The sequence below is a fragment of the Glandiceps talaboti genome, chromosome 12, assembly GCF_964340395.1.
Source record: "Glandiceps talaboti chromosome 12, keGlaTala1.1, whole genome shotgun sequence".
In the NCBI taxonomy this organism is placed as follows: domain Eukaryota; kingdom Metazoa; phylum Hemichordata; class Enteropneusta; family Spengelidae; genus Glandiceps; species Glandiceps talaboti.
In genome coordinates this window covers 8,993,772-9,010,853 of record NC_135560.1, presented here as the reverse complement: position 1 = coordinate 9,010,853, position 17,082 = coordinate 8,993,772, and the positions used below count along the sequence as shown (strand labels likewise).

At 34.8% G+C, this 17,082-nt stretch overlaps 1 protein-coding gene across 5 annotated transcripts in view; it reads left to right on the top strand.

Moving 5' to 3' along the window:
• LOC144443861 (uncharacterized) overlaps positions 1-17,082 on the top strand; it is a 120,893-nt gene that overhangs the window by 35,433 nt on the left and 68,378 nt on the right. Inside the window, exon 1 of one of the 5 annotated variants that reach the window (XM_078133444.1) lies at positions 15,178-15,279. The exons of the other annotated variants lie outside the window; for them this stretch is intronic. Within the exon in view, the coding sequence (XP_077989570.1) occupies positions 15,262-15,279 (18 nt within the window). The 5' untranslated portion in view covers positions 15,178-15,261. Of the gene's footprint in view, positions 1-15,177; positions 15,280-17,082 lie in introns of those variants that run through there. 5 annotated transcript variants of the gene reach the window in all.

Sequence of the window (17,082 nt, the reverse complement as noted above, 5' to 3'; positions counted from 1 at the left end):
CAAATCAAGGAACCAATAGACAACAGGGGTAGTGTGTCTGTCAGAAGATACTATCTCTCATCTCAGTCAGTAACGTTAATTTGTTTGTTAGTCATTGCCGTAACCTTTGACCTTTGCCTATTAGTCATCCTGGCAGCAACTGAGCCAGTGACATTTTGTTGGTACGGCTTGCCTGGCATATTGCGGTTACGGTAAGTAGATGTACATGACATGTAATATGTCAGCTGCGATAGCGTCATCACGTGACATTGCTATTTCCACTATGTCGCTTTTCATCTGCCTACGCATTGTGTTGATTGGCAAATCGAAACTGCGCTGTAAATTGTATTTGATCTGGAAAAAAAGAAAAGGGGAATAAAACTTGATATCGGAATAAACCTATACACTTAATCATAGCAAAAATTATTGATATACGACAAGTAATCCCGAAAATTAAATTGTGTCGTAATTTCTACTCGTTTTGTTAGTTCAATAAATTTCCACAGATTAGTATGAAGTACAAATATGGAAACAGATTGAGTGAATTGTTGGAAGTCACTTTACTTACCTTACAAGATAAATGTATACATTGATCCAATCTATTTCCCATACAATCATGTCATGTATATTGTATCATTCCTAGACAACAGAAAATTAATAATATGACAAATTAGTCCGAAAATTGAGTAGTAGCTCTCAAATTTTCCCTGAGTAAATATATAAAAATTATTAAGCAGTTGGCAATCTAAAATATTACTTTCAAATCTAAGTCTTCTAATATTTTTTTGTCATAAACACTTCACTCATAACAGCACTGTATCTCTCTGAATTGAAACTACAGTGGTATTAGGTAATGTGACCTTAGTTTTAGGCTAGCTATTGTTTGGAGAAGCTACTTTTAAATTTTGGTTAATTAGAGTGGGTTTCCTTTAGCATGCATGTAGTATCACAGTTGTCTGATAATGATAGTGTAATACTACTAATAGCTTGAATGTGTTCAGTAATTTCAACAACATTGTCTTGATGGAAGCCATGATTACTGTTACAAAGTTCTACAGAATTAATGTCTGTTAATTTGGGTCCTAATCACAAGAATCAACATCCATTGTTGTAGGCTGATATTACAGGCTTAATACTGCAAACAGTGTCTGTTAACGATAGGTTAAAGCTCACGGAAAGATACGTGAAGATATGTACTCGTCTGTATTTATAATGAGCATATACAGTGACTGTTTTAGACAGCTGACAGAGAGGTCAGGATTTTGAGTGAAATGTTATTGATTGCACAACTTACATGCATGTGATACTAAAATGTCAGGGTGTTTTCAGCAGAACTAAAATGATATCCTCGGCTAAAAATAATGTGTTGTCATTTGATATCAAAGTGAATTTTTTTTTTGTATGCCTGCTGTGTAATGTTAGGAGCAGGTTTTTTAGGAGGTCTATTTCTGTGGGAAATACTTGATAAGCAAACTGAAACCTTCAATACAGTATTCATATGGGATTTACTTGCAGAAAACACTTGATTTTCAATCCAAAACACTTCATGTTGTACATAGTATATTATATGGGGTTTATTTGCAGAGTGTTTTTGCTAAAGTTGGGGATCCCCAGTAACAGAAATTGGGAAAGGGATAAAGGTTGCGTATAGTTTCTCAGCTTAGACAATCTACCATAAGTTTTGGTAGCTCAGCTTAGACAATCTACCATAAGTTTTGGTTGGAACCCAAGTAGATTTTACCTGTTTACCGCCTTAAGAAAAACTAGCAGAAAACACTTGACAGGCAATTTGAAACATTCAATACTGTATTAATATGGGATTTACTTGCAGAAAACATTTGCTACTGTAGTAATATTGAGTTTAGTTATTAAAACACTTTATTGGCTGTCTGAAACTTTCAATACTATAGTATATATGTGGTCTGTCTGCATCACAGATATGTAATTCCACTGTGTTCTTCACAACCAACTTGTAATACTACCAGCATCAACTCATGAATTTAGCCACTGCCCCAGTGGCTGTCCACAGAATGCCTGCTTGTAGAAATTTAGATAATATTAGGCTACATGTATATGTGAATTATGTTTATGTTAATTCTAGTGTCCATCTGTATATCTACATACAGATAACTTCATTTGAATAATCAAATAGTGTGACGTAGCTCCCATTGCGACCAATCACTTTCAAGGCATATTTTCAAATTACAATCATGGGTTCATGTAAATATTATGACGATATATGTGGATAGTGAAGAGCGAAGTGAAATCACAGATCTGCAATTGTAGACATGCTAGTCATTACTTTCAAGGTTTACTTTCAGAACACACTTGATGGACTCTCTGAGATTTGCGATATTAGTGATCACAGTTTTACTGGCTGAAACAGACCGTGGGCAACCTGCTCATATTGTACTATGGTAAATACTGTAGTAGTCTGGTAATGTATTGATAACAAATGCAAGGACATGAGTATAACATGACACCATTTCCTGTGAATTACTGTGCCGCTAGTATAAACTGAACAACAGAAAGTGCCTTGTTTATGTTAGTATTTATAAGAGCTGCCCTTCAGTATGTACATGCGGACACATTATACATTATAATCACCATATAGTGACCAGCAGTATGTATAGGTCCCTGTCTGTCATGATAGCAGAACTCTATAAATCACTGTGATGTGGTGCAAGCCGTGGAATGTTAAAGGTTGTGACCTTCTTTTGAACGGTAAAGCTGACCTTCTTTTTCACTTCATGTAAGTACCAGGTAGGCTAGAACATACATGGGAGTGTCTAGTACCTTTTGTGTGGTGGTGGGTAATGTGTTGATAACAAGTATGTGGCATTTCTATAAAAGCATGGCGGTATTTGTTGCTGTGAATGGTGTCATCTGTAGAGAGATGGTAGCTGTATTCACAGCCATTATGATACACGTTGATGCTCTTGCAACATATGGTTTAGGAGTTCAAATACCTTTTCGTTTTGTCACCGATGCTGTGATGGATGTGTTTACATGTTATGGTAATACTAATCATACGATATTTGACGACCTGGGAATTTTGTCTATGTAACTGTTAAATCATAAAATACATTGATATTGTTATTGATTAAGTCATGTCATAGTATTCTGATATTTTATCATGATCATATTTTTAAGTAAAACAGTTGCAGATTATGTAATAGTTCAGAACAGATCAAATGATGAGAAACACATGAAATTAATATCAAGTTGTTAAGTCAATTTTTACCACAACTCAAAAAAATAATATATTTATAATATAATATTTTTAAAAAGATGCAAGCTTAAGGTCATGTCCTTGTAAATTTCCATTTTCATAAATTTTAGGATTTTTCCCCTCCAAATTACCAAAATATCACAGAGTACTGTTGAAAGCATTTTTTGTGTGTGACATATTGATCTGAGTACCTGTCCAGTTGTTGTATCATTGGGGAATTGGCATTCATTGGGTAATAGCGAGTTACAAATGCTGTGACTTTTGGATTGAATTCTCCCTACATTTCTCACCCATCAGGATCACAGGTAATCTTGCGAAAAATCCAAAGATTCAATTTTGTAGAAAAGTTTTGCATATATGATCACTCTGGAATTGAAAATTGTTACATTGATAAAGTGATCTACATTAAAAGGGAATACCACTTTAGGAAATACAGATATTTTCATAAATTTTGGGTTCTGGAGAGTCACTTGATGATTTCACATAGCATAGATTTTGCACGACTACTGAGAAACATTATTTCACCTCTGTTGTTCTCATAGTGGTCCACTGTTGCCTCATGGGTCTTGGCAGACATATGTATTAGATGGAAACTGAATATTCATGACCCCAAGTACTTGTTACCATCAGATAGTCATGAATATTCAATGTCCATCTAATACATATGCATGTTGGCCAAGTCCCATGACATGTATGAGATCAATAGAGGTGAAACAGTGTTCCAATTTGGTGTTTTTTAGTAATTATGCAAAAATTAATGTGATGTGAAATCCTGAAATGATTCTTCAGAACCTAAAGTTTATGAAAATATCTGTATTTCCAGGAGTGACTTTCACCTTTTAATCCTTTGTGGGAAGGCAGTACAGAAAACTAGAATTTTATGATCATATTTTATTGCAGGAAGGCAGTTGATACTAGGGTGGTTTTGTTTTATTTAGATATGAATGTCAAAACGCATATGCAAATATTATTGTAAATTTGTAGATGTGATCAATAACTTTTGTGTATTTTGTTTCATGACAAACTATTATCTGTATAGGACTGAGTGTTGGTTTAGCACAGATGGCAGTCTGGGATTAGATTGGATGTGTCCATGCAGCCCTAATATGACAGAACACTCACGGCACATGAGTGCAAGTGTGGCGTACTTGGGGTATTTGCATAAGTGCTTGCAGTGTTCTCTGCCACTGTACTTTCACAAGCATAGCAAGTGAAAATACAGCAGAAAGCACCGCAAGCACAAGTGCAAATACTCCGAGTACACCACACTTGCACTTGCATGGCACTGGGTTCTGTTATTATTATATACGTTTATCTGAAACGGCAAATTCCATAAAAATCATACATATCATGTGATTTTGTGTATAGTGAACAATTGTGTCCTAAGTTGCATATCATTTATATGCAGGTGTGCAATAATGTTTTCGGTATTGCACTGCAGTGAAAATAACACGAGCAGTATGCATGCACAGCGGTTCAAGTAATCTCTGGTACATATATAATAATAGATGGGAGGAATCTGGTTAAACTTGTATGGATTCTTAGCCCAGAGACTTGTGAAAGTGTTACTGTTTCAAGAAGCTCACCACACCAAGAACTCCTTGAGATAGTAACACCAAGACAAGTCTCAAATAGATTCCATGCCTTGTAGCGTAATTTTGGTAGGGAACCCTGGTGGAAAAATGATTGGAACTCAGGTAGATTTTACCAATGTACCTGCTTTGGTACTGGTAATAATCCTGCTGGTAAAATGACCTGGGATCGCAGGTAGATTTTACATACCAACCTTTACAAAACGCTGGTATTGCTACTATTACACCCTGGTAAAATGACAAGGGAACTCAGGTAGATTTTACATACCAACCTGTACAAAACGCTGGTAATACACTCTGGTAAAATGACAAGGGAACTCGCATAGATTTTACATGTTTTACCACCCTACTACAATGTCACTAGTAGGAAATCCTAAATGACTGCAGAAATTGGATAAATTGTATCTGCTTTACTGCCTTTAACAAGAATGCTATCTCAAGCTTAGAGCTTGACCCAGTCTTGCAAGACTCCACCTCATGTAGGATCTATGATGAAATTAAATATAGTACAGGTGACTTGTAGCTGTCATCCACTTCCTGCTTTCTTAAAATGTGTCTGTAACTTATCAACATAAGTGGGAGTGGTGCCTACTATATCACTGATGGTATTCAAAGATAGGAAAATTTGCAATGAATGTAAAAAGTCTGATGGTTTAAGGGGAAAATATTTATTGGCATGTACCATGTACCAGTATTGACCTTGTGCTCCTTGGTTGTAATAATTCAGTATATGTTTGAAAACAGACTTTCATATAATGGAATGTTGTGCCTTTGTTTGTGGTTTCCAATTTTTGTGTACTTGAAGAAATATAAGATATGTAGTTGATGAAAAAAATAAAAATTAACTTAACAACTTATTTTACATTTGTGGTGAAAGCATTGTCAAGATCATGATTGGACCATACATAGTCAAACCTTGTTTAACCATGGTTAGTTTCCCTCCAGATCTTAACAGGTTGATCTTGACTATGTACTCTCAACACAATGGTAGGAATGTTGGCCAATGGTCCAGTATATTACAACCTAAGATTAGATTACAATTTTATGTAAAATGGCTCAGCCCACTAAAATATCACTGCAGTATCTTGGTCATGTTATAATTAAGATTGCATTGATCAGAAAATGTTTTCCTCAGTGATTGGCTGATCCCATCTACCGCTACCGTGGGGGCACTTGTATCGTCTTTCACAGCGAAACCCGTAAGAATTTGCAGTCGTTTTCTCGCCAGATGCTTGTTTTTTGTAAGCAGGTTTTGAAAGGACAACCAGCGAAGATACTTAATTAACTATTTTCAGATAGAAAATGAAAGCGTTCAAGGCAAAAGAAAAACCACCAAAAAATGCAACAATGAGCTGAGTCTAACAAAACATACAGACTCCATATGGTCCCCATTTCTGTATTTCCTGGGTTGTACTAGTAGTAAATACTCCATTGAAGACAGTTCAATCAACTTGAATCGTTGTGCAAGATACTGGATAGGGAACGCTTAGATACCATTTCAATTTGACTGAAATCAAAAACGATGTTTACAGAAGTATTGACAGCGTTGGCAACATTAGTGGAATAACTGGTGAAGCATTGTTGGATATCATTACAGTTCCTTGAGAATGGGGAGTGAGAGGCCTCTAGCTTTGATGGATTCCATAACAAACACAATTTGAATGTTAATAGCGACAGTGTTAACAAGTGTAATAGCTTAATGGACTACAAGGATCAACTTAATTTGCTACAAATTCTCCCATGCACTTCATATTTGTATCTGACTAATTGCATTTTCTAAAAATACTCGGGACACAAGAAAGGCCTAGCGTCCCACTGTGTACTCGTATTAGTGCCTGGTTTTAATTACAGCATAAATATTTCTACAAATTAAGTGGTCAACTTTGTATGAATTAGAAAAGCAGATCCATTTTTGCAAGCAGCAAAGTAAATGTTGTATTGAGATATATATATATTGTATTACATTTATGGCATTGCATGCTTATGTTGGGTAGTTCAGTCAAAATATTTATACAGCTAATGTGCCGAGTGTCATGGCGCTGTCATGTGTGCAGCCAACAAACATGGCGGATGGTTTCTTGCTTGTTCAGGGCATAATGGTAAATGGGGAATTTTTCAGCAAATTTTTTTTTCATAATAATAGAAATTCCATTTTTTACAAATTTATGTTTGTTTCTCTGAGTCTTCACATGAGATTATAAAATTGTTTTATAAGTTATTTATAAAAATTTTATTTTTTAAGTATTTCCTAAAGATAGCATATGAAAACATTTTGATAATTTGTATGTGTAGAAAATCATGGATATTTCATTTACTTAAAATCATTATTGAGTTTTACCCTAATACATAATAATTAGTCAGTCTGTATATATTGCTGAATCAGCCAATTGTTGTCTGCAGTAACGTTGATAGCATAGTATGGTTTCTTGACATGCTAATACAGATATGATATGATTCAATTATGTTATAAAATCGTTTATGTATTTTACATGCATACCAGGTTTGAGAACGGCCAATTAAAATTGATGGGTATAAGGGATGATTGCACAATGTTGCACAAGCACAATAAGTGGACTTCATTTGTTTAGGACAAACCCCCTCTCCCTCCCACCCCCCACCAACCCACCCACCCACCCACCTTCTCTTCCTCCTAAATGAACGTTCACAAGTGCGACATCGACACGTTTATATATGATGTAAACCATGGTGAAAATTGTAGCAGTCACACCACTATGATTGATACAATATACAATGTATACAGCATGATGGTAAACATATTAAAATACTTCCGGAAACTGAGAACTGTTTATTACACTAGAAGTAAATTTTAATCAACTTTGATATCAATATCTCAGTAGTAAATACAGAACTTGTTATCATTGAAAGCATGGAAGTTTTTCAAAGTTTGGTTAGAAGTGTGAAAATGAAGTTCAGCAATCACATTGACACCAGACTCCTTCTCCCTTTCCCAAACAAACGAAGTTGGTTTATTAAGCATGTGTGTGACATTGTGTGATCATCCCTAAGTTGTCTGAATACCAGGTTTGAAAACTGCCAATTATTAAAAGTGATGGTTAAGTTTGTCTCTGAATTAGTTTTAAAATAGAATGTTACAAATGCATTTTTAGAATGCTGCAAAAATTGTCTCCACCCCACCCTAATGTAGAAATTCAGCATATGTTCCTCTAATTCAAGTTTCAGTCACAAGTGGACCAGCAGATGTTCAACCAGAGCTGTTTCATTGCTATTGTTTCCAGAGAATGCTAGTACATGTCTTTTTTGCACTCTGAGCTGTTTTTATTCTTTGTAGAAAAAAAATCTATTCATTATCATATATACATGAGTAGGTACATGATAAACTTTATTGAAAGGAGTGACATTGATATGGTTATTAGCAGTTTGCCAACTGTACTTTGTACCTAGTAGTACAAGTTTATTTTTTTTACAAACAATACATATGAAACCTGATGGGTATTGTCTAGATCGTTCCATGTCCTGGTAGTTATAAAGTCCACTTACACATATGTGATGTATGTTGTATTATAACACTATAATCTGTCCTCAATACAATCGTATGCTGACTTATTTTTGCTATTATTGGTTGAGAACCCTGCAAAGATGATGGTGGTTGAGGGGTGAGTGATTAATGTTGTAACTGTTTTTGCCAAGGTGTAGAACTCCTGGTAACAAGGACGGAAATGTACAAAGTTTCCTTTAAGTCTAAAAAAGTAATTATTTTGGAAGGGAGCCCAGCTAAAAAGCTGGGGTACTCTTCTAAATTTTAGTTATTTGCCACCGTTATTTTTTTAAAAACGGAGTGAACATGGGAGGGCTTGAATTTAACTTGTACATTTGGTATAAATTATGTAGTGAAACTTTGCCAAGTATAATGTTTTAGTTACAAGTTTCTTTTGATGTCCATTGGTGTAACAGACAGCCACCTTGTAAATGTGGTCATTAGATACGATGTTTAGCAGTCTGTGTCCTGAACCACTGCTAATTTGGTAGTCTAAATACAATGGTTAGTAGTCTATGTGTCCTGAACTACTGCTAATTTGGTAGTCTAGATATGTTTAGTAGTCTATGTGTCCTGGACTACTGCTAATTTGGTAGTCTAGATACAATGTTTAGTAGTCCATGTGTCCTGGACTACTGCTAATTTGGTAGTCTAGATACACTGTTTAGTAGTCCATGTGTCCTGAACTACTGCTAATTTGGTAGTCTAGATACAGTGGTTAGTAGTCTATGTGTCCTGAACTACTGCTAATTTGGTAGTCTAAATACAATGGTTAGTAGTCTATGTGTCCTGAACTACTGCTAATTTGGTAGTCTAGATATGTTTAGTAGTCTATGTGTCCTGGACTACTGCTAATTTGGTAGTCTAAATACAATGGTTAGTAGTCTATGTTCCTGAACTACTGCTAATTTGGTAGTTTAGATATGTTTAGTAGTCTATGTGTCCTGGACTACTGCTAATTTGGTAGTCTGGATACAATGTTTAGTAGTCTATGTGTCCTGGACTACTGCTAATTTGGTAGTCTAGATACAATATTTAGTAGTCTGTGTCCTGAACTACTGCTAATTTGGTAGTCTAAATACAATGGTTAGTAGTCTATGTGTCCTGAACTACTGCTAATTTGGTAGTCTAGATACAATGTTTAGTAGTCTATGTGTCCTGGACTACTGCTAATTTGGTAGTCTAGATACAATGTTAAGTAGTCTATGTGGCCTGGACTACTGCTAATTTGGTAGTCCAGATACAATGTTTAGTAGTCTATGTGCCCTGAACTGCTAATTTGGTAGTCTAGATACAATGTTTAGTAGTCTATCATGTGCCCTGAACTACTGCTTATTTGGTAGTCTAGATACAATGTTTAGTAGTCTATGTGCCCTGAACTACTGCTAATTTGGTAGTCTAGATACAATGTTTAGTAGTCTTATGTGTCCTGAACTACTGCTAATTTGGTAGTCTAGATACAATGTTTAGTAGTCTATGTGCCCTGAACTGCTAATTTGGTAGTCTAGATACAATGTTTAGTAGTCTATGTGCCCTGAACTACTGCTTATTTGGTAGTCTAGATACAATGTTTAATAGTCTATGTGCCCTGAACCACTGCTAATTTGGTAGTCTAGATACAATGTTTAGTAGTCTATGTGCCCTGAACTACTGCTTATGTTGAACTGTGATGTGTTATTGCTATCAGATGATGAAGCATTGACAAAGAATGATAACAGCTATGTAATTTGTAAGCCTCCATATTACACATTGTAGATAAAAAAATTACCATGACAACCATTGTAGAGAGCTTGAACTGCAACTATATCAGTATAATGAATGACATCCGAATGATGGATTTGAGCCATAAGTAAATATTATGCATTCAAATTGATGGGGTTATTAAAAGTAGTTGAGTTCTTTGATAGCCATTTGATCATTTACAAGCATTGAATTAATGGTATGAATTTATGACAAATAACCCCACTGAACCTAGACAGTGCATAATTCTATAAACATGAATCATAAAATAATGTTTTGACTAATGGCAAGGGAGCTCTTTGCGTATTTTGGCATTAATCTCGTTTCCTAGTTAACTGTAGAGTATGTACATATAATGCTTGAATACGTCTAATATTTTCAATGTTTTTGTGAAGATGTTGTAAAACCTGCCCAGGTATTCTATCAAGGTTCTCATCCATTATCTTCACAGTGGGTACAAAATTCTATTTAAGTTTCACTAGATTTCATTCTCGGGGTTTCCAAACCATATTTTTTTTTTGTTGAACAACACCCTCATTTCATCTCTACCTCGACAGCCATATTTTCAGATTTACTTGATGATGAAATGAATCTACATTGCTGTGATCTGATTAAAAAATAGCTTCTAAAAGAGAGTGCCCTCTAAGTTAACAAAATAGAAAATTTTTGGTTGTATGAGTCAAAATAATACAATGTTTTCTTGTGAGACACCACATATAATATTTGTATACAGCCTACCTCTAGTCCGGAGTATAAATTCAAAAAATCAAAACAGCTGAAATAGTGTAGTAACATTAGTCCTTCAAGACTACAGGTAGGCTACAGTTAGGATAGCTGAAATAGTGTAGTAGTGTTAGTCCTTCAAGACTACAGGTAGGCTACAGTTAGGATAGCTGAAATAGTGTAGTAGTGTTAGTCCTTTAAGTCTACAGGTAGGCTACAGTTAGGATAGCTGAAATAGTGTAGTAGTATAGTAGCGTTAGTCCTTCAAGTCTACAGGTAGGCTATAGTTAGGATAGCTGAAATAGTGTAGTAGTAGTGTTAGTCCTTCAAGACTACATTTGTACAGGTAGGCTAAGCGAAAATTCAAAAAATCAAAATGGCAGTTGAAAGAATGTAGTAGTGTTAGTCCATCAAGACTACAGGTGGGCAACTAGTGATAGGAGAACACCAAATTTTGATACATGTATGTCACAAGAAATTGTTGTGTCACTGGCACACCATGAGAGGGCATACTGCTGCCAAAATGCATGAACTTAAAACAAATGTATTGGGAAAATTATATGACGTAGACATTGTTTCTTTCCTGTGGTCACAGTGATGTAATTTTTTATCCTCGAAGCACATTGGAAAAGCTTTTATCATAGTTTTGTAACAATAAAAATGTGTGTGTATCCAGTCATTGTAAAATCAGCCTCTAAAATTAAATATCCAAATCATGCTATCACTGTATAAAACAGGCTATAGTGTGAAATTAATCATTTGTGAAAATATGAATTAGCAGGCTTCCAATCATTCATAAAAAATATGCGATTAGACCAAATGTGTTGTAGAAAAATGTGATACCAATATATCTACAGATATAAAGAGAGGCAGACAAGCAATTATAATATTATACACTATGGTCAGGTCAAAGGTCACGAGAACTAGACCTCGGCAAATGTACATGTATGCTTGTATATCTATGCAGACCTTAATTGTATGTATGTAAAACACACTACAAGATAAAATTAATCAGCTGTTAGCAAGACCTTTATACAGCAAATTTTACAAATGTTGTGTACATGTTTTAATCCTTTAAATTTTTCTACATTGATTTATAATTTCACTGGTTACATTTTTCTACATCAATTTTGAAGGTCACAAGTAAATTGTTATAAATATCATGTTAATTTTCTAGATCAATTTAGGATTTGACAAGTAAATTATTTCTACCTCAATTTAAATTATCACAACTACATTTTCCCCAGGAATTGGGGAGTGTTGTAAATAATTTTTTTCCATCCCAATTTAGAATATCATGTGCTAAGATTGTAAAGTTTATGAAATATGAAATATTATGTTGAAAATATTAGTATGATTGTATTTTTCAATAGTAGTCTCTTATTACCTGGTAATAGACAAATGAAAATTTTGCCAAATTATTTAATTTCCCCCATAAATACAATTATGATGTTGAAATAATTGAGTTGTCGGTTTCTTTCATGAATTTGAAATATTAGCCAGTAAATTGTTGTAGTCAAATTGGAAAGTTAATGAAAATTTAATTACCTTTTCCTTTTAATATTTGCAAATACTATATAAAAAATGATGTAGTGATGTAGGCACTGAGATCATTGATGTCGTGGGATATGTAGTTTCCCTGGTACATGTGTATGTGGGCATATGTTTGAAAATAGTGTGTAAAATGAGTTATTGTTATTTCACCGTTTATTGTTATTTCACCATTTTGAAAAGAAAGTAAATGTGTTATTTGGAGTCCTATGAAGCAGATGTAAGGCCCCAATTAATATAAACAGGTAACAACATAACATGTGTGATGTAAAATAAAGCTGTTATTCACCCTAAATGTGTATTCAGTCCACAATCTAACAGATTGTCAATTGTTCTGTATAGAATTGTTACAACAAGTCGAAAAGGTTTGCCGCGATAAGAGCATTGCTAGGCAATCATATTTGACAACGATGACGACACACCTCTCAATCACACCGCTTTGTTCGGTATACAGACATATAACAAATCACATTGCCTTGTGCAGTGTATAGACGTATGACAAATGATAATTATGAAGTGTTGTGAAGCTTTCAATGTGCACTCCATCGGAATGCCCCATTATAGTATACTGTACACACAGTGTGATCACATTCTGATGTAAATGTGTTTACCATCTGTTCTGTAATTTATATATTTATGGGAGCTGAATGTATTATGATATCATTGGGTAAATATTTACTTGATATTTATTTGATAGTTACACTGGTGTTTTTGTTATTAGTAATTCTGTTTTTAAATGGGTGCATTTTACACTGTAAATACTATATTCTATGTATACATTATATAACATGTACATTAATATATATATATATATATATATATATATATATATATATATATATATATATATATATATATATATATATATATATATATATATACACACACACACACACACACACACACACACACACACACACATACACACACACACACACACACACACACACACACACACACACACACACATGTAAGTCTAGGAGTAAAGACTGTTAACAGGTTTAATATCTACCAAATATGTTCATCAATGAAGTGAATTACAGAGGTTTATGTGACACACACACAGTTAAAGTTTTTTAGCATTGCCTGAGCATTCAATCCATCTTAGTCGACAGTCCTCTTCAATGTGTATATATATATATATCTATTGGTTCAACTTGTATTCTGTGTATAATATATTGACAGTATATAGAGTAATGTGTATTTCATCACATTAAATGGTCTAATTAAATCCTAGTAAGAAAATTTACTCACTCCGAATAAAAAGCATTAAATCAAGACAATATTAATCCATTTATAGAGTTATAAAAACACATTTTGAATTTTAATGAGTCATTGTTGGACGCATTTACATGGCATATTTAGTTTAGGTTCAAGGTGAGTTGAAACTTCATAATAATTAAAAAAAATGAGTCATTTACATTTTATGTGATGCCACAAATTTTATAGCGTTATGACAGATTCTTGTATTCAGGAAACATAAATCATGTTATCTTTATAATTGAGATTATACACAGTTATAATCACTGATTTCATTCTGAGACTGGCTAGCATTAGTATCATGAATTTACATGGTGGTATGGACACGCAGGAAAGAGTTGCGTAGGCGGTTGATACGCTGAAAATGCGACCTTTACTCTGATGATGTGTACGTGTGTATTCTTAAAACTAGTGTTTAAATTGTAGGTAGCCTTTCTTAGTATTTCCTGTCTTTTGATATGATATGTTTTATTTTTGAAAAAAAGGGCAGTTGAGAGCCAGATGTTTGAATTAGGCTGTGTAAATACTAGAAGTGCTGCAGTTGGGTCAAGTTGAGTTGTTGGCTATGCGAGTTGGTTATTATTTATGTAGCCAATGAGAGTGTGGGAACAGTGCATTAAATCTAATGAACTCTCACCCTGTCACCCAACACGTATACAAATGATTTTGTGATAGCTGGGTCATTCCTTATAGGATGAAAGCTCCTCGGTGTAAGTAGGGGTGGATACCACCGCTTTGTAATTGTATAGCACATGTTCTGTTAGCTGCAGTATGCACAGTACGTGAAAATACTCTAGTCAGGTAATGTACCCCAGTGAGTTTTCCTATGGATAGGCTTTCACTCAGGCTTAAAATAGCGTGATCAAAACAATTTGAAGGTACATGTGTACCAGGTTTACTTAGCCATGTCACATGCAGTGCCCAACATTTGTAGGATGGAATTTTTGTGAATTATATCAGTTGTATGGGTGTAACTGCTGTAAGGAGGGGATGTAGGACAGGACTCAGTGGAAACCGCGTCCCAGGAGATCAGGTTTTCGAAAGGCCACAACACTGCCATGGCTTAAAAGGTGTGTATCTCTTTGGAAAGTCTCTTGTGAAATACTAGATGTCAAAATCTCCACAGCTATTAAAGCATCACTGGAAATTTTATCTCTATTTGACAGTATAATGGAGTTGATAAAGAAACTGGGGATCTTGTATCATGATGACTCCTTTCTCAGGATAACTAGTGAACAAGAATAAGGAGATGATATATCATGAAATATGTGTTGTTTCCAAAACGACTACAACTGGATAATAGAAAAACAATCTGAGTATTACACCTACATGTATTTTTATGCCCTTATTCCCAGTTGCCACATAAAGTTGCTATAGCAACTCATTATCATCCATGGTTGCCATGACAGCAGGAGAGGAATTCTTGCTTTCCACATTTGTGCTTCGCTATGTTTGCCAAACAATGAGAGAGCGAATTACAAGCAAGATTGACAGCTTATTGGTTTTTCGTATTTGCATAACATTGAGATGACACAGAGATGATCAGTTGTTATATTGCGCCGCTTTAGACCATTGTCAATACTTACATCCGTACACAGGTCTTCATATTGGAATGCTGTTGTGTTGTGGCAGCAATTTACAGCAATTCACGTCTCCCCCCTGAGGCTATGCCTGATGACAATACAGTAGGTATAACAGCTATACAATGATTTTTATTAACAGCTGAATGCTTTGAGTATAGATGTAGTTTATCGTCATGATATTTAGTATGTGTTCAAAGTGACAGAGAGGTGTGCTTGATGTTTTTTTGTGAACTACAAATTGCACCGGTCACTCGGTAAAATCAGTGTTAAATATTTAGTATGGAGTAGCAAGGGGCTAATCAGTTAAGTCTCATGGCATGATGAGTGAATTACTGACACCTGCCACATCTTTATCATCTGAACAGTATGGATTTCATCCAAATCAAATATGATTATTGAAATTTTACGTTATTTCATTTTCATTCTATGTTCTTGATCACATTTTGATATATGCCATTGCTTAAATATTACAGTCAGCGATGACTTGGGATATATGTGATATTATTACAAGCAATTATTTTAAAGCAATATCTAATTTCTAATGTATGCCATGATATTGACTTTCAAATGTGCATCATCATATTGAAAAATTCCTGTGTCTGTCTGCATTTTGTAATGCCGTTTAATTTTTTTTTAAATCATAGAATACGTTCTTTTTATTGTCATGCTTAATTGGTTTTGAAAGGAGACAGGTGCGAAATATTGATAATCAGCCTTTAGGATTTGTATAATTGTGTGTAATATCGTTGTCACATTGCCTGGAATCACGTACGGTGTTGGTGGCCACGCATTATACCATGTAAAATTGTACGCATGAGTAAGTCGCAATAATTGATACATATGATTTCTAGTGTGTCAGTGAGTATCTGTGTGATTGATGGTAGGTGATTGAAATTGCCATGGCAAAGGAAACCGTAACCCGTACAGCTAGCTAAGCTACCTTGGTTGTTGTGTACATCAGACATTATAATTGCCACTAATGTCCTGAACCCTTATGTGTACTGCTGATAGCACTTTATAATTTTCATAACAACAGTGAAGTGATCCCGTTATTTAACCCTGTCGTGGTCATTCTGGGAATCTAATATAGCATGTGAAATTCAATTAGAATACAGATTAGTAGGAATATTTTGTGTGGTGTAGTTTATAGTGTGATGATCTGAGAACGGGTATGTTTACCACTTCAGAATACTGACAACAACACACAGAGAGAGAGACATAATTTGGTCTAGTACTAGTAGGAATATTTTGTGTGGTGTAGTTAGAGTGATGGTCTAAGAACAGGTATATTTTACCACTTCAGAATACTGACAACAACACAGAGAGAGAGAGACATAATTTGGTTTAGTACGAATATTTTGTGTGGTGTAGTTAGTGTCATGATCTAAGAACAGGGTATATTTACCACTTCAGAATACTGACAACAACACAGAGAGAGAGAGAGATGTAATTTGGTCTAATAGCATTATATTCATCACTGATTGTAAATGGCATATTGCCCTTCGGGTAATTTACTCAGGCTCTGTCGAATCGATAGTAAATATTCTAGCTGTGACCTGACTCTTTCAACGACAGTCCCTTTTATTACCGAGCAAAACTTGAAATATACAAGTAGGTGACCTTTTGTAGGCTTGAGAACTGTCGTTATTTTAAAATCATGCCTGTGTAGGCAGTGCTTTTATATGCAAAACCAGCAAGCATGGCAAGATGCCAGGTAGCTGCGGCATATTTTTTTCTTTGCATATATAGATATGTATGTCTGTGACATCATTGATTTCAAAGGTATATTACCATATATGGAAAGCGGCATTGTAAAGCTGCTGAGCCGTGATGTCTGCAGGATCAAAATTACATCAGTAACACTCTTTTCAGGGGTGGATATCTTCCCATCGCCTGTAGTATTAA